The sequence below is a fragment of the Desmodus rotundus genome, chromosome 12 (assembly GCF_022682495.2).
Source record: "Desmodus rotundus isolate HL8 chromosome 12, HLdesRot8A.1, whole genome shotgun sequence".
In the NCBI taxonomy this organism is placed as follows: domain Eukaryota; kingdom Metazoa; phylum Chordata; class Mammalia; order Chiroptera; family Phyllostomidae; genus Desmodus; species Desmodus rotundus.
Genome location: NC_071398.1, coordinates 89,633,611 through 89,654,258, shown reverse-complemented (window position 1 = coordinate 89,654,258; position 20,648 = coordinate 89,633,611). Strand labels below are relative to the sequence as shown.

Genomic DNA, 20,648 nt, shown 5'->3' with positions numbered 1-20,648 from the left:
AGAAATCAGGAAACGGGACGCACTGTCCACTGGAAGCTTTGCATGGATGGTTTGGTGTCCCTGGGACCTGACTTACTACCTTAGCTAAGTCACTGAGCTATTGCCTCACCTGAAAAGTGGGAGTTGGTGAGGGTTCCTACCTGTGGAGGTTCACGTAGGATTAAATGGCACAACGCCCAGGAGAGAAGAAAGCGCTTGGCGCACACAGGAACAGTCAGCTGCCATTACTCCAGGGAGGCCCCTGGCCTAAGGGAGTTGTGTCTTCTCGGGAGCCCTCCCACCACCTTCCCAGGTGGAGTAGCCACACGCGGCAGCTATGACATGCTTAGAGGCGAGACATCAGGTGTGCGAACAGCAGCACCCTGGGAAAAGTCCAGCTTGCAGCTGCTCTGGGGAAACACTGACTCTCGGGGTTGGAGGGCAGCCAGGGCTGCTCCAGCTTGTTCCATCTCCGCAGGCCAGAGAGGCTCCCAGAGACGGGACCTTGGGCCCACACGGCCCTGATGGTGCACCAGGCGGGCTGCGGGCTCTTCAGGGGGGGGCGCGCAGTGGCCAGCTTTAACAGAGAGGCCAGCTCATGGGATGCTGCCCTGGTGAGCGCCATGTCCCTCTCGGAGCCAGAGCTCTGTCACCACAGAGTCAGCAGTGATTCCCATGAAGGTCCCACCTTCTTGAACTCCCTCTGTAATGGGGAGGGACAATCCTCTCCCCAGAAGGCACTCCCCTCTCCCAGGTGCCCCCTCCTGTGTCCACCTGGACCCCGTGTCTCCTGGTGAAAGGGGGCTCTGCTGGAGACCATTCAGATGCGCGACCGTGCATTGCTGCTGGTCCACAGGCACCAGGGGCTCTACACCTCCCACCCGTCCCTCTGCAGGCCGTCTAGCCGAGCCACACCCTGACCTCTCCCACGGCTGCAGTTTGCGTGGATAAAGCAGCCACTTTGAGGACCAGGCATTGCCAGTGCCTTCGAAGCCTCTCTAGTTCTGCTGTTTTCCCCTCTGGTCCCTCCCTCCTTTTCTGGCCTTGCTTTCTCTGCAAAGGGGCCTGGCTCTGTCCCTTCTCCCCAGTCCTTGCACTTCTGTCCTGAGCTCTGTGTGCTGTACCCTGAGCCACCTCTTCCCTCTTGCCTGCATTTCCCTCAGGCCTGCGCCCCTCCTCTGGCCCGACACTCAGCTCAGTGCGGGCCCTCCCTGTGCTCAGTGTACACAATTGCACCCCCGTCAAGCCTCCACAGTTTGTGCTGCCAGTTTTCAAAGCAGCTGAAACCCCCCGGGTCACGTCATCAACCCCTGGGCATCGCAGCTCCTGTCTCGGGCCTTCCCCAAACTGCAAGTCTCTTCCGGAAGAGGACACTTTGTCACATTGTATTCTAAACTTCTCTGAAGAACAGAGACAGAGGGCTTTCTGCTGCACTCTGCAGGCCGTATTCCCTCGTGAGCAAGAACTCAAGTGTCTGTCCAGCCTCCCCTACAGCTGGAAATGCTCAGGGGAGCCCCCCTGGGTCCAGGGTGGGGGACCAGGAAGCTTGCGCTCTGCAAGCCCCAGAATTGCTCAGACATGGAGCTTTTATTAAAACGCCCATTCTAGAGGCAGCCAAGCTGAAGAAACCACAGGGAGGGCCCATACAAATAAACTCAGCAAATTAAAAGTAAAGAGAAACGAGTGCTCAGAGGCAGCTCTTCAATCTTTCCACCCCCCTCGGGGGCAGACGGGAGGATGGCTTTGGGCTGGGAGCAGCCCAGCTGGTGTTGCAGGAACATCCGGAGCAAGATCATCTCAATGTTAACACATCCAAAGCGGGGGAAGGGGAAGAAAACACCCAGGTCGCTTCAGGTCAACTCACAGAGCAGACGGGACGGTCATCCTGCTCTACCACACGATGATGGAGCAACGCCCCCACTTGCCTGGGACTCTCATTCAGAGTCGAATGATTCTGTGAGTAAATTCTTTCTGAAAGGGCCCCCAAACTCTTCACGCTGTGATTCAAGCCGTGGCCTCCTGTTCTGGGCTGGAGTGGGCACCACCGTCCCGGTCATCTGTCGTGACACAGTGCACCACCCCCACGTCCCATTTCTCTCTTTCCGGAGCCACCCAGAAGGGACATGCAGGCCCGCACTGGCGAGATACTTAGTCCTTGTCTCGGCTGCCTGGCACTGGCTGTCCCCACCCCCTCACAAGGAGGGCATCTCCCAGGCTACTGCTGTCCCCTCCTGGCCCTCCTGCCTCGGCCACATTCAATCAGAACGTCCCGGGGAGGAAGCTTCTCTCTGAAATAATAAACATCCCCACGGAACATACAATATAGTGTGGCGATTGTTTCCTGGGCTGCCCGTTCTCAGTTCCCTGACTTTGTGACTGACTTACCCACGTCGTGCCATTTTCTGATCGAACGACCAGCCTCATTGTAACTGTCACTTTTGTGTTACTCACTCATCTCCTCAGTGAATTCATCCCTTGTTGGCCACAGAGACCCTTCTGGATCATTTCTCTCCCCTGTGCTCACTTGGTGAGAAAGTCTCACGCACATTGCAGACACCTCGCCTTTACTTGACAGTTCCTCGTGGCAGGGATTTATTCCAACCTTAAGTGAAAAGATTCCCAAGTGTGGAGCGAATGGGAGCGTTTCTTCTTTCCGACACTGCGTTTCACTGGAAACTGGACACCGCCCCTCTATCTGTCAGGAAACCAAAGACCGGGGACCTGACCCAGGAACAGCGGCCTCTGCGTTTGTGGCCAGACAGCCGGCCATCAGCATCGGGTCTCAGTCTTGTTTCTTGTCATCCACCCCAACACATAGCTGCCTCTCAGTCCTGCCCAGGTTCCCGTCCCCACCGCAGGGCCGGCGGCAGCCCCACACCATCCCAGTGCCTGGGAAGCATTCCCACCCACACTGCCCAGCCCTCCTGCCTCATCTGAACTCCCAGTCATGCCCCTGCCCCCCGACCAACACAAATGTCACCTCCCGGTGAAGTGGCCTCACCAGTCCTCCTTAGCAGAACCTGGTATTCTGGGGTCCTATGGGCCCAGAGTGTTCCAGCCTCTGAGACAAAGCCACCTGCTTGTGCGGCTGCTCCACTGGACCACGGAGGCCACAGCAGGAGGGCCCTTTCCTAGTCCTGTGCGCATCTGAGTGCCCGGCACTGCGCCTACAACAGGGCTGTGCTCAGGCCTGGTGTTTGAAATTTGGGGGAAGCGTGATCTGAAGTTCAAGGCATTTTGCTAAGGCTAGCATGGATTCTCCTTTTTTTTTTTTTTTGCCCCAGGATAAAGCTCTTTGGCTTTGGTCAAGCATCATAATACCTTCTGATAAATGGATGGACTGACCTATAGCACAAAAATGCAAGGCGGACTCTCAACACCCGCCCCTGTGGACTCCTGAATTGTTTTCTGTAGCCTAGAATCTTTTCCAGCTGACCGCCTCCACCCAGCCCTCTAAGACAACCTGCACTGGACAGGAAGGTCGGCGACCGCCCCCTCTCAGGTGTCGTGGGGCCACGCAGCAGGGAAGGGTATCTCTGGCCTGCGGATCTTTGCTCCGGAGCAGACCCGGAAACCCCGACCACAGCCACTGCTCAGTGTTGGAGGAACATATGAACAGTCACAGCATCGAGCCAAATTTTTTTAATTTTTACAAAGAGCTCTAGAAGGCAAGTAGTAGTTTATCACGTCCTCTCCTGAAGGGACACAGCATGATAGACAGTGTGGGGTGCTGGGATGTCGGCACTTTCCCGTCCCCAAATCCCTTTGGCCAGCCCCAGTGGACCCAAAGCACGGCCCATGCGGTCCACGCTCGGCGGCACCAGCCCCGCTGGGGTCAAGGCCATCTGTCCAGAGGAGTCCACTTTGGGCCCTAAGATCCAGGCAGAGGTCCAGGTGGGGAATCCAGGTAGGGTTTAACTTCCGAGGCAGGAGCGGGGGCCAGAGCTGGAGGCAAAGCCTCTGACACTACGAAGGTCAGGGGTCTTGACTGAAGCCTGGATCGGAGGCAGGTGGAGGGTAAGGCCACGGACCCCCTGGACCGCTGAAGAGATGACTTGGTAGAGGAATGCTGGGCCCGCGTGTTGCAGTGTTGGCGACAAGAGAATGTCGCTTGGGATTCCAGACCCAGGCAGGGAGAGCCAGAACTTTCTTCACAGTAGAACAGCCCTAACCTAAAATTCTAGAACTTAAGGCCCATGTCTTTTAAGAATGGGAATTCATAAACCCACCAGACCAGCTGACGGGGGAAAAATGTTTTAAACAAAACCACACAAAAAACAACTTACTCCTCCTCCATACCCCATACCCCGGCCACCTCCCACCCCATTAAAAAATATCAAGAATATCACACACACACTGAAATACACAAAACACAAAACACCCGAGGAAACCTTAGGGATCACCTAAGGGTTTTTCACAAGCTCTCCAGGTTTCTCTTCCTGGTTTTTTTTTTTTCCCTAGAAAAAAAGAGTCACGCTCTGAAGGCTGTGTCTGAGCTGTAGAAACCGGAGTCAGCCGAGATCCCTTTCCTCAGCATCCTGGCTTATTAGTCAACGTAGCGGGGTATCAGCGATACTTCAAGGAGGAAGGCTGAGACTGGTGTTCTGTGGAAGGCGAGCTGCCTCATCCTGCAGCTGGGCACCCTCACCAGGGCCCCCAGGAGATCGCCAAGGAGGGTGTGGACAGGGTGCTGTGGAGGCTATTTCCAGAGCGAAGCTTTGTTGCTTGTGGGCACGAAAACACGAACCAGAAGCAAACCGTCCTGAGACAGCCGAGGATCCCAGAAGACACGACGTAGTCCAACTCCACCTTTCACGGAAACTCAGTCTATGAGGCAAGCAAGAGAGGGTGTCTGCCCAGGACCCTGGCTCCGAGAGCTTCCCGGTGGTTGGCCTGCATCAGCTGATCAGTCCACTGTCTCTGGGCAAGGTCTCTCAGCTGGAACGGAGGGTCCTTTGTTTCCAGATGGTTCGAGTCTCCCACGCAACAAGAGTCCGCCCGCGCAAGGCAGAACCAGACCGCTGAGCGTGCCCACACTGACCACTCCCCAGGGTGCCATTGTGTGTGGTCTCTAAACACAGGAACGCTGGACACATCTGTTTCTCTGCCTTACCGTACAGGTATTCCTCCCCCCTTTTGTAAAATAAATAATTCAAACTAGAACGAAAAACTCAGGCAAGGACAGTAGCTGCCCCTGAACAGTGTGATTCATAAGACTCCCACCTGCAGTTCATTCCCAGGCCGGGGGTGGGGGGAGCGTCCAACGTGCCGAACCCCGGGACAGAAATTAGACACCAGCCCCGACCCCTATATATTAAATTTATCTTCATAAATAGAGCATCCTAACTCAAGAGACCACAATCCGAAAGGCCGAAGTCTGGGTTCTTTTTCCCTCAAATATCTACACAAAGCCCCAGAACTACTAAACTGTACCCACATGGCAACCTGGGACCTCGTGATGAGAGCTTCAATCGCCATGACAGTCAAAGGCCGAATCTCAGACGGACCCGATGCCCATCCCGCCGGACAACAACGACTAGGGTGAAAAACTCAGTTTGCACTAAGGCTCACGACAGAATTTCTTTCAATACCAAGCCCGATTACTTTGATTTTAAATAATTTGATTTGCCCCCATAAACTCGTTAGCTACACAAGTTGTGAAGGTCACGTTGATGACATAAAATGGGCCCCCTGGACCACAGGTGCGGCCCGGCTGGCGGGCGTGGCTGCCTTGCCCACTCATTCGTTGACATCACCTTTCTCTTGGACGAGAACTGAGCCGTATTCTCCAACCTTCTGTGAGAACCAGTAGCACATGGGTAATGAGCCAGAGCTCTGGGTATCTACACTGCAGTTTAACTTACTGGTTGCCTAGCTTCCAGCCATCCTAGGACATTTGCGTTTAAATTTCTTATTTCTCCTCCCATCAAAAATATATTAGTTTTGATCGATCACTTCCGATCGACCACTTTGGTTAGATGCGTGTGACCACCGGAAGAAACTGGAGCAAACCGATGAACAGCCGTCGGAGAAACCAAAGGGGGGTGAAGCCCGCCTGGAGCCTTCAGAGCTCGTCCCTCGAAGGCACGGTGTTCAGCGAGGCTGGCGGGGGCAGGGCCTCTGTGTTCTTGGCGTTGTGGTGGATGTGGCCTTGCTTCCGGGACTTCCAGGAATGCGTCCTGTCCCAGTCAGTGGCCACTGTCTCATTGTCCCAGATGGTCGAGGTCTCCGTGTCGCTCAGGTAGCCCGGCTGGCCTGTGTAGTGTGTGGGGTAGATGAGCAAGGGCTCCGCGGAGAAGGCTTTCAAGTCCCTGGATTTGTAGTGCTCCTTGTACTCCGCTCTGCAAATGAGAGGTGCACAGGGGGGTGAGGGGCAGGTGCTGACAGAACAGGGGGGAGGAGGGGGGCCCTGCCTGTCGGCTCTCCAATGGTCTGTCTTCATCGCATTATCTTTTAGGTTGTGTCCTTTGTGGAAAACTTTAGTCTATAAATACAATAACTGTTCTTTAGAAGCTTCCAGGTGCTCTAAACAAATACACAAAGAAAAAGTCAGGATATTTCTGTTGTATTTGTACAGACTAGTCTCAAAGATGACTTTCAGGTCTCACTCAAAAAGTTAAGCGTGAAGCTCTGTGGGACCGCGATAACAAATAAGTGGGATCCCTCTGTAGCAAAGGCCCTGCGGCTGCACTGAGTGATTCCACAGCAGGATGTGGAGGGCGGAGCAGGGGTAAGGGAACTGGTGGAGGCTTGGAGGCGCGCCAGCGTGGCTTGGCCTTCCAGCTCCTGGGAGTGTGAAGCTGAGGGGGACTCGACCTCCCTCCCAGGGCTCCGGAGCAGAGGATCTGGGGGCACACCTGCTGGGCTCCTAGGTCGGTGAGTGCTCCTTCCCTTTCTGTGAGGGGGACGGTGGCTGACCTCCATGCTTCTCCAGCACTCAGATATCACGGCAGTCTCGAACGTGTTGTACAAAAGAGGGCAAGGAGCTCATCCTAACTGAGCACAGGAGACAAAGTGAGCAAGATGGAGCTCGGGGACTCTCAGCTGCTGATGTGAAGACTATTAGGTGAGGACGTAACCCAGCAACTGCGAGGAGGAGCCGAGGCTGGAAGCTGGTGTCCTGCGCCATGATGCCTTTAGGAATCCTTTACAGAGCAACTGCTCGGTGTGGAGTTTGGTCTAGGCTCTAAGGACACAGAGCTGGAAGGCTGTGTCTCCCTCAGGGGATCTCGGGTTACTGGGGACGCTGACAAGTAAACCGTCACTTACCAAAGTCTTTGGTAAGTGCGAGGTCAGAGTGGACGCCTGGGCTACTGAAACCCTGAGTATCGCGCAGCTTGCTTCCACAGATGCCCTCCTGGCGGCCACCTCTCTTTCCCTGAGCCTCTAACTCCCCCCCCCCCCCCATCACAGCAGTGCTTCGTGATGACTGTACACGGGTCTGGTTCTCAGGGAGACTGAGTCACTGCGTGGCCAATGGTACACATGATGGACAGAGCAATGAATTGAAAAATTTGAGGTACTTAGGAAGGTGACCTTCACTTTGAGGTGTATGGGTTTATGGAAGTCAGATCAAAGACAAGGAGAGGACTGAGCAGGTTATGTCCATTTAAATTACACACTGGATATTGACGGGGACCCCTATGCAAGACTCACCATTTCTGCCTCATGTTCCCAATCTGTAAAGGGGACAGTCACTCAAGTCAAGCACTCTGGGTTGTGATAATGGACAGGTCACTTGGGAAAGCAGTACACCTTAGCAAATATCAAGTACTGCCCGGGAACTGGGGAGGGTCATTCATGAATGCGCCGTGCTCACGGGACAGGCAGGGAGTTCAGGGCGACTCACACGGGGTGCTTGTTGTACATGATTGGCAGGAACTCATCCACTGGCAGCATCTTCCCGAAAGGATCAGCTCCGACCAGCTTCTGCGCTCCTTCCAAAGAGATGGCGTAGCCCAGCGTCCAGTAGGAATAGTCAGCTTCGACCAGATTGACCACATTGGGCACTGCTTTCTCCGGCTCTGTTACTTGCATCCTCTTCCTACCAATGTAACTAAAAGGAAGTGGGCAGAGGAGACAATTCCGATTTGAATGTCAGATATCCACAAGAATGGAGCGTGGCTTTGCAGACACTTCTGAAAGCTTGGACCAGCTGTGTTGTATATTAGACACATCACACCGCACAGCCCATTGCGTCTGTCACCAACCGTGACTGTCATCTGCCATCAGTGGGGCCGTGGCCCCGGCTCCCTTTACCCACATCCTATCTACTCTTGCTCAGCGGACAGTTTCAGCCAGAAAGTTAAGATGTAAGGAGATTTCCAGCTGTGTTTACAGAGGTTGGCAGGGTTCAACACAGGCCAGACGTGAGAATCCTGAGTCTCAAGTCCCCAGAGTTTCAGCCTTCACTGTTGCTTGCACAGCTCTCCAAAGGCCGTTGGCAAACAGGACAGAAAAGGCTGTGGGAAAGAGGCAGTGTGCAGCACAAGACTCAGGGACCCAGCAGTGGCACCAGGGGGTCCCTCTGGGGGGGAGAACGATGACAACACCTCACACTCACCGCGTTCTGCCTTCTGAGCGCCCTGCTCAGACTAGGCACCCAAGAAGTCCTGTTCCCCATGAGCATCTCCGGCGACTCAGGTTGTACCCACAGCCGAGTCTGCCCTTCCGCCGTTACTCCCGTTACTCCCGGGTCTGCGATCCGCTCCTTTTGTCTGGAACCTGTCTGTTTCCCACCTGCCCGAGCAAGTGGAGGAGGTGCATGCCTCCCGCCTGCTGGGTAAAGCTGACTTCCTCTGTTTTGCCCTAGAACTCTCTCTTTCAACATTGAAGGAAACATGGTCAATAATATTGTAATAACGCTGTCTGGTGCCAGGTGGGAGCTGGAAATAGCAGGGGGAACGCTTTGTAAAGTGTAAGCTTGTCTTGCCACTATGCTGCACCCCCCCAAGCCAACACAAAATAATGTTCAATGTAAATTAAATGCCAATTAATTTTTGCCTTTAAATGTAAATGTAAATACAATTAAAGAAAAATATTCAAGGGGTTCCTCTTGTTAAAACGTCCCAGGATTTGTGGAAGAAGTCTAGGTTCGCCTTCAGTTCTGTGAGGACATCAGATGGGTCCTCTCAGTCACTGTCTCTCCAGACGGAAGAGTCTGAAATTTTTTAACCTGTCATCAGGTGGAAAACAAATCCCTAGTGAGCACGTGAGCAGTGGCTAGCATGCCCGAGGACCTGAGTTTATACTCAGTTTTTTCATTTTACTTAATTTCAGTCTTAAAATTGAACATGTGTAAAATATTTTACACGTTAGTAAGTGCGTAACATCCGTTATACAAAATTTATTGTTTTAAGGAAAACTATTATTATTATTAAACAAAATGTACTGTTTGGGTAGGATAACAGTTCACTTTAGCAGCTGAAAGCCTAGCATTGAGAAGGAGATGTGTTGTAGGTATCAAACGCTCACTGGATTTCGAGGATGGTGTAAAAAAAGGATGTAGCCCTGGCTGATGTGGCTCAGTGGGTTGGGTGGGCATCGTCCTGCAAACCAAAAGGTCACTGGTTCGATTCCCAGTCAGGGCACAAGCCTGGGTTGCAGGCTAGGGCCCTGGTTGGGGGCATATGAGAGGCAACTGATTGATGTTTCTCTTGATGTGCAAGAGAAAGGATGTAGACTATCTCATTGATAGTTTTGAAATACTGATTACGTGTTAGAAATAATATTCAGGTATGTTGGGTTAGATAAAATGTACCGTTAAAGTTCATTGCACCTGGCAACATGTAGGGAGAGACAAGCAGGTAAGCGGAGTCTGCAGCTGTGTACCTCCTACCAGCTGGGGAGGTGGGGCTCGCTGATCCTTAGAAAGGACCGAGTGCCTCGGAGCTCTCTGACAAATCTGTCCTCACTCACATCAGTTCCCAGTCCAGCTGAGCCTGATCTACGTCATCCATCAGCTTCATGAGCTTCTTCTTAAACTGGTGTTCAAAGCGCACATCGTCCTCGATAACAAGCGTCTTCTCCAGCTCTCGGTCAATTACCTGCAAAGGTCGTCGGTGGGAAGTGCGACGTTTATTTTTTTATTAGACAAATAAGGATTAAACAGTCAAGAGTTTAGTGGTAGAATATGCAAAAGCTCATAACTGGATTCCACGCCAGTGGCTGTCAATAATAGAACAGATCGATAAGCTGTGGTGTGTTTACAGCAGTTAGAATGTGTGACCTACAATCAAATACAATGGTCTAGGTGAATCTCACAAGCGTAATGTTGGGAGACTGTGCAAACCACATGGTTCCATTCCTATTAAAAAGTACAAAAGACAAAACTGTTCTTGTGGCTGTTCAAAGTCAGGACGGTGATTACCTGTGGGGACAGGTGACTAGAAGAAAGTACCGAGGAGGTGCCGCTGCAGGGCCGGCCCACCTGCTTCTTGATCTCGGTGCTGGTGAATGTGGGTGCGGTGTTCAGTTTGGAAAGTTCATTGACCCGCAGTTTTATGCAGTCTACGCATTTTTATACGTATCTCTTACATTTCATTTAAAGTTTAAAGGAAAAAAAAGATTTGCCTAGATTGGATTGTTCAAAGAGAGAGGGCACTCAAGGGCCTCTTTTTAAGGGACTTTCTCTATTCTTGTGAGAACTGAACCTTAATCAAGAACCTCACACTCTAATACCACCCCTATCAATGTCTGATCTATAAGATACGGGTTCAAGTCCTGGTTCTGCCACTTCTTGCCTGGACAACATATTTATTTCTTCTTGGTTAAAATGGGCCCAGCCCTCCCAACCTAGCTCATATGACTTTTATGGGACTTCTTGTATGAAATCACTTAATAAATGATGACATGCTAGACACATATAAGGCACTCCTATGAAGGATGAGGGTGCATCAGTAGGAGTGTGGCCCCAGAACCTGGGTATCTTCCCCTGTCATTGTCCCAAGTGGCACCACGGTGACCCTCCTTGTTTGTGGCTGGCCTTGTGGCAGAAGGAGGCATGAGGCAACAGCAACTTCCAAGGCTCCTTCCAGAGCAGAGGTGGGTTCACTTTACACCTGGCCCTCATGCACCCATAAAGTCCCACTGTCCTTCCTCCTCGTGACAAGTTCGCACATCTGAACAAAGTGCCATCTACCTCTTTCCAGACGGAGTAGTGGCTTAGAAAGCAGCCGATTTCGCCCCTGGTTAGAGGCCGGGAGGAGTAGGGGTCTCGATATCCGGGCAGCATCTCGATGTTCAGGGCCTTCAGCTGGCTTGTGTTGAGCGCCCTGCGCGACAGAGAGCATGTCTGAGGATTAACGAGGTGAGAAGTGCCCTCCACGGAAGCCAGAAAGAGAGCTCTGCGTATTCCCCAAGCCTCTGTGCACACGGAGAAAAGCGTCCCAGGTTTCCCATAATTCCTTGGGAGCTTCCCAGGGTTAACGTGTCCTGGGGGCTTGACAATCTTTGTGAAGACAAGAGGGTGTCTTCTATTTTGTGTGTCCCCCACAATGCCCAACATCTTGCTAAGTATCACCACTTTTTTTGACAAGATTGAATAAGTATTTTCCCAATGAAGGAAAGTGGTTAACAGAGACATTAAATACCGGAAGGGATGAAGGGAGGAAGGAATGAAGAGAGGAATAGTATGCGTGTTTGTCTTTCCTTTGGATCTAATTGTTTTTAAAAGGGTTAAAAACAAAAATGGCAGAAAGAATGTTGTAAGTAGCCGGAGAGAAGTGACCCCAGGCAAAGTACAGTTGACCTTGAACAACATGGTTGGAACAGTGTCAAGCCCACTTACACGTGGATCGTTTTTTCAACAGATACACACAATATTGTAAATGTATTTTCCCTTCCTTATGATTTTCTTAATAACATTTTCTGATGTCTAGCTTACTTTATTGTGGGAATACAGTATAGATTCATAGAACACAAAATATGTGTTACTCAATTGTTTATGTTATCAGTATGGCTTCCAATCAACACTAGGCTTTTAGTAGCTAAGTTTTGGGGGACTCAGAAGTTATTTGCATGTTTTCAACTGCAGGGGGTCAGTCTCCCTAACCCCCCCACGGTTCAAGGGTCAACTATATTCTCAATAAGATTAATAGCTGATTCTCACTGGAAACCATGGAGGCCAGAAGGCGGTAGATTGACACAAATTTCAGATAAAAAATTTTTTGGTATAATAAATAATTTTTTTCAGTGTAGGCTCCATGTAATGTTTGGGACAAATTTAACTGGGTGTCCATTATTTTATGTGGCAACGTTGCTCAAAAAATCACCTTGAAGCTTCTTAAATACAGATTCCTGGTCGGCCCCGAAAATCATGATTCGGCAGCTCTGGGGTGGGGCTCAGGAAGCTGCCCTCTCCCCAGCCCCGTGGGTGTCCAGGCCCCACTTCAGGAAACACGGGTGAGATTCTCTAAAGGAGTCATAGGAATTTCCACGAGAGCTTCTAGCCATCCTTAGAGGCATCCATATTCCCAATGAACATGTAACATTGAAGCTGCAGTTTTTGCAACAGTCTATGCCTTGAAATAGGGCATCAAAGAGAAGATCGGGGCAAAGCAGAAGGAAAGAAAACAACAACAGCAGCAGCAATAACAAAACACCTGGAGGGAATCTGCAAGGGTGACTTTCCTGCCCCATTCTCGGAAACAGCGACCAGCCCAGACGGACTGGGGCAAGCGTCTCAAGCAACAGGATACACAGATCATTATGCACTTTTTCCATTCATTTCCGTCAGGTCGCCCAAGTTTAGACACTTTGCTCTAATTCAGGCTCTGCAAGCAACTCTGAACACATTCTTTCCAATACCCAGCAGAAAGCTGGGAGCCACCCCAACGCAAGAACCCCAGAGGTGGGGACTTCGCTTCCAGTGTGAGCCTTCGGCATCATGAAGTAAGAGATGGCTCGATGGTGAGTGGGCTGCAGGCCAGCTCTACCCAGTGAAATGAACCTCCATGCTACTGTACACATCACGTGTTTTCCCCGGTAGGCAGCCCGCGCCTGTTATGAAAACATGTCTGGAATGACTGCAGATCCATTCTACCCCCCGGCCCCCCCAAAATGACTCTATCAGACAGCGTACATCCCAACTCCAACTCTGTCTGCAAGGGTCAAGAAAAAAAACCGAACTCACTTTCCATCCACAGCTTCCACAATCTTGACCTCAATCTCCTGCTCGTACAGGGTGCGCAACATCCGGTCCCTCCTGTCCTTTCTGCGTTTGAGGTTTATCATGAAAATCTAACGCAGGAAGAAAAAGGGAAGGAAGCACATTACTCAAGGCTTCTGTTAGGCTCTTTGAGAATTTAAGTATATGTAGGGCTCACGTGTTAGAGTCTTAGTTAGGATAAGGGGGGAAACGATAGGGAAACTGGTAAAGATTTGTTTATATTTCTTAGCAGGTCAGATGAAATGAATCCAAATGGAATCGGTCTGAAATCTGAGCTGTTTGCAGTGACTTAACCCTCTCATTTTCCCCGATGCTCATTGATGAACGTGTTCACTTTGCTTCTGAGACAGAAAAGTTGAAAAATTACTAGTCAGGAGACCCAGAGACTTAAATGCAAACGTAGGCACTAAGGGGTAGGAGGCAGCTTGTCAAGTGGTTCAGTTTATTAGCAGATCTGAATTCCCGTCCTGACTGTTATTTACTAGTGTTTGCCTTGGACTGGATCCTCTGCCTCAGTTTCCTCCTTTGTAAAAGTGGAATAATAATGGCCCTACCTCACGGGCACTAAATACCAGCTACTGTTACAATGTATATCCCCTGACAATACATTCGAAGTCATTCAAAGAACAAGAAAAATGCAGTTTGAACACATTCCTTTTATTTCCGAAGGTTCCACACTGAATTAGCAAGGTCTCCATTTTAGTAGCTTCTGTGTTAAAATTTAACTCCCTTCAAGACAAGGGAATTTTTCTGAAAAAAGTAAAGGGAAGAGGCTGTGGCCTTGAGGGTAGCCTATTGAGGAAGAGAGAGGGGAGACATAGAAAGGCTTAAGTGAAGGCTTAAATGAAATCCTTAATTTCCAGGTGGGTCAGTAGGAGAAGCTACGGACAAGGCACCTGCTGGTCCCGAAGACGGCGCATTCAGAACACCCTCCCACGAGGGCTGGGTCCGCCTGTGCACCCATTTCAGTCCCTACGTTCCTGCTGGCCGCTACACAAATTCATATCACGAAGCCACGACAGGGAGTTACAGATAATGAGGCTGTCCTAACTCTTCCCAGGCTTAAGGAGCCACAGAAGAACCTAAAGTCTCGTGAATGCTCTTACAGGTGAATTAGTATTTTAATAAGGTCTCTTTGTTACATGCAGTAATAAAATCACTTTGGACATTAAACTAGTCCTCTGAGTGAAGAAGACTTCAGCTACCGGGAAGAAATGTCAACACGTAGTGTGGAAAAGGAGAAACCTGCAGGAATAAGGCAGATGACGTTGGCTTCCTCCTGACTAGCCATCTAGGTGACATTTAGGAAGACACTTAATGTGACGGGGTCCAGACCCTTGTTTCTAAAAGAAGGGAGTTAAACAAACTCCTCTCTCAAGTCCAGTACAGATTAAAACTTCTGTAATCTGTGGTTTGTGATAGAGATGCTTTACACTATGTCCAGAATAAAGAAGCAGCTATCGTACACCCAGCCTGGGGTTCAGACTAGGCTGGGGGAAACCTCAGTGTGCGTGGTCATTCTGAGTGTGCTTAGCAATAGGTTATATGATTTATGGGGATAAAAAGCTTTTAACTGAAATTTCAGTGCTTCCTGACAAAATACTCTCCCTTCCATCCATTTATAAAGCTCTGGGTGAAGAAGCTGATGGCGGAGCAAGGTGTCTTCTTAAAAAACCATTCACTGGGCGTGGGGCAAAGTGAGTCAGGTGCGTTATTTTTGAAAACATAATTTCTGTGGTGACCATTTGCCTGGTTACTTGGGATTTTACAACTTCATGGGTGGTGTTCTTTCATATTTCACTTTCTCCCTGTGCAGAATTAGACTGTGGGGGCCATGTTCCAGCCCCCACTTTGATAGCTATGGGCAGGGCATCGCTAATGGGCACACAAGGAGCTTACCCAGGGCCACTCCAGGAGAGAAAAACTAAGCCAAGACAAAAAAAAATACAGAAATAAACAAAAATGTCCTCTCAGACCAGAGACCTCTCGCCTGGGATGACTTCGGGAAATTACAATCCTGTCCCAGTTTCTACCAGGACAAGTGCAATAAAAACTGTAGCCATGAAGGAAAAACACAGACAGCTTGCTCCTGCTTAAGTGAACGGTAAACAGAGGAAAGAGCCACACAGCCAAATGCAACGAGACACCGCTGCCAAGGTCATGGAGTACTGGGAGCGTTGGAAAGGCCCAGGAAGTCTTTTTTTCCACCACCCTGTCTCTGTTCGGGGCAGAGAGGGGATCGCCCCTAGCTCAGGAGAGTCGCTGAGCCTGCATCACTTGTAGAAGTTGGCATTTTTCAGAAGGCTTCCAGGTGTGACCCAGTCGTCACACCCACGTCTAGACAGAAGGTCCCGGTCTCGTCGCATTTATTTGGGGATTGGGAACATGCATTGTATGGCACAGGGTGGTCAGTAAGGGATTTCCTCTCAGTGGAGCTGCAGCAACGAACACCAAGCTTGCCCCGTAACATATCCAGAATGTATGAAAAATTCTCAGCTTGTGGATTCCCGACAGGCTGCCCTCGCCTCTGCACCACCCAGCTCCTGAACCCTGTCAGCAGCCACACGACACGAGGGACCAGGAAGGGTTCAGTGACTCGGAGTCGCCTTTCTTGCTCTACCAGGTATCAAATATGTTGAGCATATTACCAAGTGTGGCATCTCTGTATATTTCTGCTTCATTGTTTATACGGTGGAAACTTGTGTGGCATCCCTGTATATCTGCTTCATTGTTTACACAGTGGAAACTTGTGTGGCATCCCTGTATATATCTGCTTCATTGTTTATACGGTGGAAACTTGTGTGGCATCCCTGTATATATCTGCTTCATTGTTTATACGGTGGAAACTTAACAGTAAGCACAGCCCTCAGAGAGCTAGTAGGAAGTTTTTGCCTGGCGAAAGGCAGAATTTGAGAACAGTTTCTTGTTTCTCTTTTGCTTTGTCCTCTCCACCTTACCCTCCAACCTTCCTCCGTGGAAGAGCAGCAGAGAGAAATAAAGCGCAGGGTGTTCCAGAACAGGCTCCGCCCACTCTGAGTAAAGTTAAAGTCCTCTAATACCCAATCCCTATGTCCCCTTCACCTTCCCCTTCGATCTGGGTGAAAAGGGTGATAAAAGATGGCAATATTTTAGGGAAAAAATCAAATTTATTTTCATGACTAAATGGTAACTTCTTTGTGACCCAATGATTCGATCACTCTCGCCACGATGCTCCTTTTTTCAGAGAAGAAAATTGGGGCACAACAAAAACCAAGTAATTTTCCCCAAGACCTCCGTGCCTTCTCAGCAGCCAAGCCAGGCCTGCGGGCTCTCGGACGGATGCTCAGGCTTGCGTTTTGGTATAAACATGGCAGCTTGCTTTATACACGCCTGCACACATGTGCCACGCACACGCACACAGACACCTTTCCTACCTCATCGAATCCCATCTTGTCTGGATACTTCGGGACCACTGAGACAAACTGGGAGGGTTCCATCGGAGGACGATCAACTGGAAGACACAAGAAACACAGAGCGCTTGGGGAGTGAACGGCAGAGAACAGCATTCCAGCCACACACCCGATCCCTGGGAACACGACCCGGGTGTCCCGGGCCCGGTGTCCCCTCAGCGCTGCTCCAGGACTGGGTGGCTGTGCGGGACCCCTGATGGGCGGGCGCTGGTTTTGAGAGCGCTTGTTCACATGCAGATTGCAGTATTGCTCCGTTTCCATTCTCACGTATTGTCAGAGCATTCGGCAGGGAGTTTGGGGGGCAGTTAGGGGTGAGGGCTCTGCAGTGATGTGGCCTCAGTCTCTGAATGTCTGGAACACCTAGGTGGCTTCTCTAGGCCCCTTTCTTTGTACGTCAAGTTGGGATAATAAAAGTATATCTGTTATAAAATGTAAATGTTATAAAATGTAAAAGATATGGGCATGCAAAGCACTCGCCACAGGAAATTAGCCTAGTAACTACTCATAACTCTCGGCTCGTACTTACTGCGGCCCGTGATGGAAGAGCTCAGAAACGGGCCAGGCTTTCTCACATTAATGCTTTTCTCTATACAGTCACACTGGTCAAAGTCTAGGGCTATTTTTATCCCAGCCAGGCAGGATTCGCTACAGGTACACAAAAGGTCCTTTATTTTCATACAAACTCAGCTCTGAGGTCCAGCCCATGTCCCAGAACTTGGAATAGGGCTAACAAGGACATTTCCAGATGGAAGGGACATCACGTCTTAAGTAATACAAGTTTTATTTCATTGTTACTCCAAAAAAAATTATCTTGACAAAGTCTATATTTTAAAGTGTGACAGCCACGTTAATTTAAAAATCTGGGAAGGTCTTGAAGATTTTTGGTTATTGCACACATTCAAAGTACTCATTTGTTTTTTTTTTCTTGATAAGATACTACAAAGAACGTTTAAAATGAAAGCTAGGAAGGATGTTGTTGGAAGAACTGTGGGTGACGGCCATCACCGGCGTCCACCCGCACCCACTCTCCTGTGCTCCGGGTCCACGAGAGGAATTCAGCTCCTCGCCCTTGAAGTTAGTCATGGCCACGTGACTTCCCTCCGCTTTACTCTCCAGACCCCTCTCCCACCCTCCGCCAGGGCCGCCCCAGTGGTCTCAGCAGTGTGCTGACATGGAGAAGCCACCAGTTAAAAGCAACCTAGAATGATGGGCCAACCCGTGGGGGGCAGCTGCCCAGAAGGACGGCAGACCACGGCAGACTTTGCACAGCCAGAAACAGGCTGGCGTTGTATTAAGCCAAGGAGGTCTGGGCTCTGTGTGATACACCAGCCCAACTTGGCTCATCCTGACTGAGATACTGCCCAAAAGGCATTTTTTAATGGACTTACCCTTCACTGGGATTGTTTTTTAAAGCTTAGTATTTAAAAAAAATTATTTAATGATTAGAGAGAGAGAGAAACATCGATTTGTTGTTCCACTCATTCATGTACCCACTGGCTGTCTCCTACATGTGTCCTGACTGGAGATCGAACCCACAACCCTGGGGCGTCAGGACAACACTCCAACTAACTGAGCCACATGGCCGGGGCCTTCCCTGGGATGTTAAAGAGAAAGCGGGACATCCAGTGTCACTTATAATCAAATAATGTCAAGTTCTAGAGGATAGTGAGACAGGTCTCCTAAGCCGAACACGAGAGTCGGCTTCATTACTTCAACCCTGACGCTCACAGTCCCATTTCTGTGCACACACAGGGCACGTGTTTTGTTTCATTAGCAGCCCAGAACGTTTTGCTCCTTTCTGTTCCACCCCCTGCATTAGTTTCTTTTAAAATCAACAAATATTTATGGAGGATCCACCATGTACGGAGTTAGGTTTTTAAGAGGAAGAGACTTAACATACAAAGCCCTCGTTCACACTTGTGTTTGAGGTGCTGTCTGCTCCCGCTTCTTGGGCCTTGGGCTTGGGAGGGGGTTATTTTTTGTTACCCTTTCCACACTCGTGGTCTCTGTTTGGCACTCACAAGGTTTGTGTGGCTTTAACATTTCAGCCAAACAGACTGCTCTTAACCACTTTGCTTCCATCCAACGTGGGTGGACGTTGTGTTCTGAGGAGCAGTGTCCCCAAAAAAGCCCAAAGTGTCTGGCTCCTGAAAACCACCATTGAACAAAACTATGAGAAATACGCCTGGGTTTTGCCACCAAAGGCAGAGCGCTAAGCCATAGGGAAAAACAGGAACGATGAATTAGACCTGAGAAACTAACTATGTGGGGAGAAGGGAGGTGTCTTTGCTGACATCAGACTAGAAGGTTAGGTATGTCCTAGCTCCTGTTTGGGGTCGTTTCTGACTCCGTCTCTCACAGTGTATCCAGTCCCTCCGGATACACATCCCCCCCTGGACCACCATTTGGTGCCATGTGGTTCATTGGCTCCTGGATAGTTTCAAGATCTAGGAATAATATCTACTTTATAGAGTTGTTATTACCCACTGAACTCTGGGCTTCTCTCTTGACCTATTTAACCACATTTATTTAATCTTCACAACATATACTATAGGATAGGTACAACTGTCCTTATTTTTACAGAGAAGGAAACAAAGGCTTGAATAACTTGCCCAAGGTCACAGAGCTCATAGAACTGATGTTCCAACCTAGGCCTGACTCCTGCACCTGAACTTTTAACCCCAAAGCTCTATCCTGCCCCCAAAGCTAGTCCTCGGTCGTCATTGGAGTCAAGTTGGCCTTGGGCAACGGGTCTGGGTTCACAGTAGCTCAGTGAGCTAAGTCCTTGCTCCTGGGGGACCAGCACTTACTGCTCTCTTGGTGGTCTCCACTGGAGCACCGGCCATCCGGCACAGAATGTACCAGTCCAGCTGATTTTTCTCACCGCCCCCCACCTCACTCCAAACTGTTTCTCCTTCACCCCTCAAAATTCCCAGCTTCTCTGAAGCATAGTTTCATGCCTCCTCATCAGGCCCCTTCAACCACTGATGACTGCGGCCTCTGGCTCACGGTCTCACTCTCCCTGCCGCTGTTCTTAGAAACCTCAGCATCCGCGTGGCGATCCATGTAACAGCCTGTTGGCCTCTAGGTCCTAGACCTCAGCACCAACAATCACTCATTCAGTGACCCACCACCATGCCTGCACCCATCACACCCTTCACGCCTTTGCTTCCATTACTACCCAACCCAGACCTCACGGTCTAGCACACGAACCATTCCTGGTAAAGGCCCTTGAGTCTCTTCCATTGATCTTGTGGGGTAAAACCCCAATCCTGGTTAAACTCAATTGTCCACCTACTCAGCACCAGGAAAAATACTGCGAGAGAAATTCACACAGTTGTTTTGACTGAGTCATTGCAAAACTCTAACCACAGATGTCAAATTGGCACTCCACACTGCCAAATGATGCAACTGTGTACTTCCATCATAAATTTACTTTCCTATTCTCTGACAGACCTACTTTATGCCTTTTCCTCTGTCCTGAAATCTCCAACATCTCTCTCGAGCTGATACCTGGACTACACATGTCATAGAGAAACTATTCAACGTCACGTTAGACCTGCCTTTTCCTTCGACCTCACGTTTGCAAACCCAGGTGCATCTGTACCCACCCACATGTTCTGACTTCTGCACGTTGCTTGTCCTATCTTGTTTTCCTGCCTCTTGTTTTCTCAAGGACTTCAGCTTTACAATCATCTTCTTCTCCTCTACATCATCTACAAGTTCTCCTTGTATGTTGGGTCTTTCTATTAGCATACAAACATGCTAAAATCCTATCTTAAAAATAAACAACACACACAAAAAACCAAAACTTCTGCCTTGGTCTCTCACTGCCTTCCAACCACCATCCTATTCCTCTAATCTCCATTCCAACAAGATTCTGTTTCCTCATCTCCCCACGGTCCTCTCTTCAGCCCACTCCAATGGGCTGTGTCCCCAACACTTATCAAGGACATCACAGAGCCCTATCTGGACAGAACAAAAGATCAATCCCCTACCCTCACTTCACTTGACTTCTCCACAGAGTCTGGCTCCTTCTTGAACACTTCTCA

The 20,648-nt window shown here is 49.8% G+C and overlaps 1 protein-coding gene across 1 annotated transcript in view; it reads right to left on the bottom strand.

Annotated features, from left to right (window-relative positions):
- Positions 1–3,619: 3,619 nt before the first annotated feature.
- The window catches only part of COLGALT2 (collagen beta(1-O)galactosyltransferase 2), a 78,672-nt gene continuing 61,643 nt past the window's right edge, over positions 3,620–20,648 (bottom strand). The window contains exons 7-12 of the mRNA XM_024552729.4: positions 16,561–16,637; positions 13,112–13,218; positions 11,120–11,252; positions 9,898–10,025; positions 7,829–8,035; positions 3,620–6,320 (exon numbers count right to left, since the gene is read on the bottom strand). Coding sequence (XP_024408497.2) covers positions 6,044–6,320; positions 7,829–8,035; positions 9,898–10,025; positions 11,120–11,252; positions 13,112–13,218; positions 16,561–16,637 — 929 coding nt within the window. The 3' untranslated portion in view covers positions 3,620–6,043. The remainder of the gene's footprint in view (positions 6,321–7,828; positions 8,036–9,897; positions 10,026–11,119; positions 11,253–13,111; positions 13,219–16,560; positions 16,638–20,648) is intronic.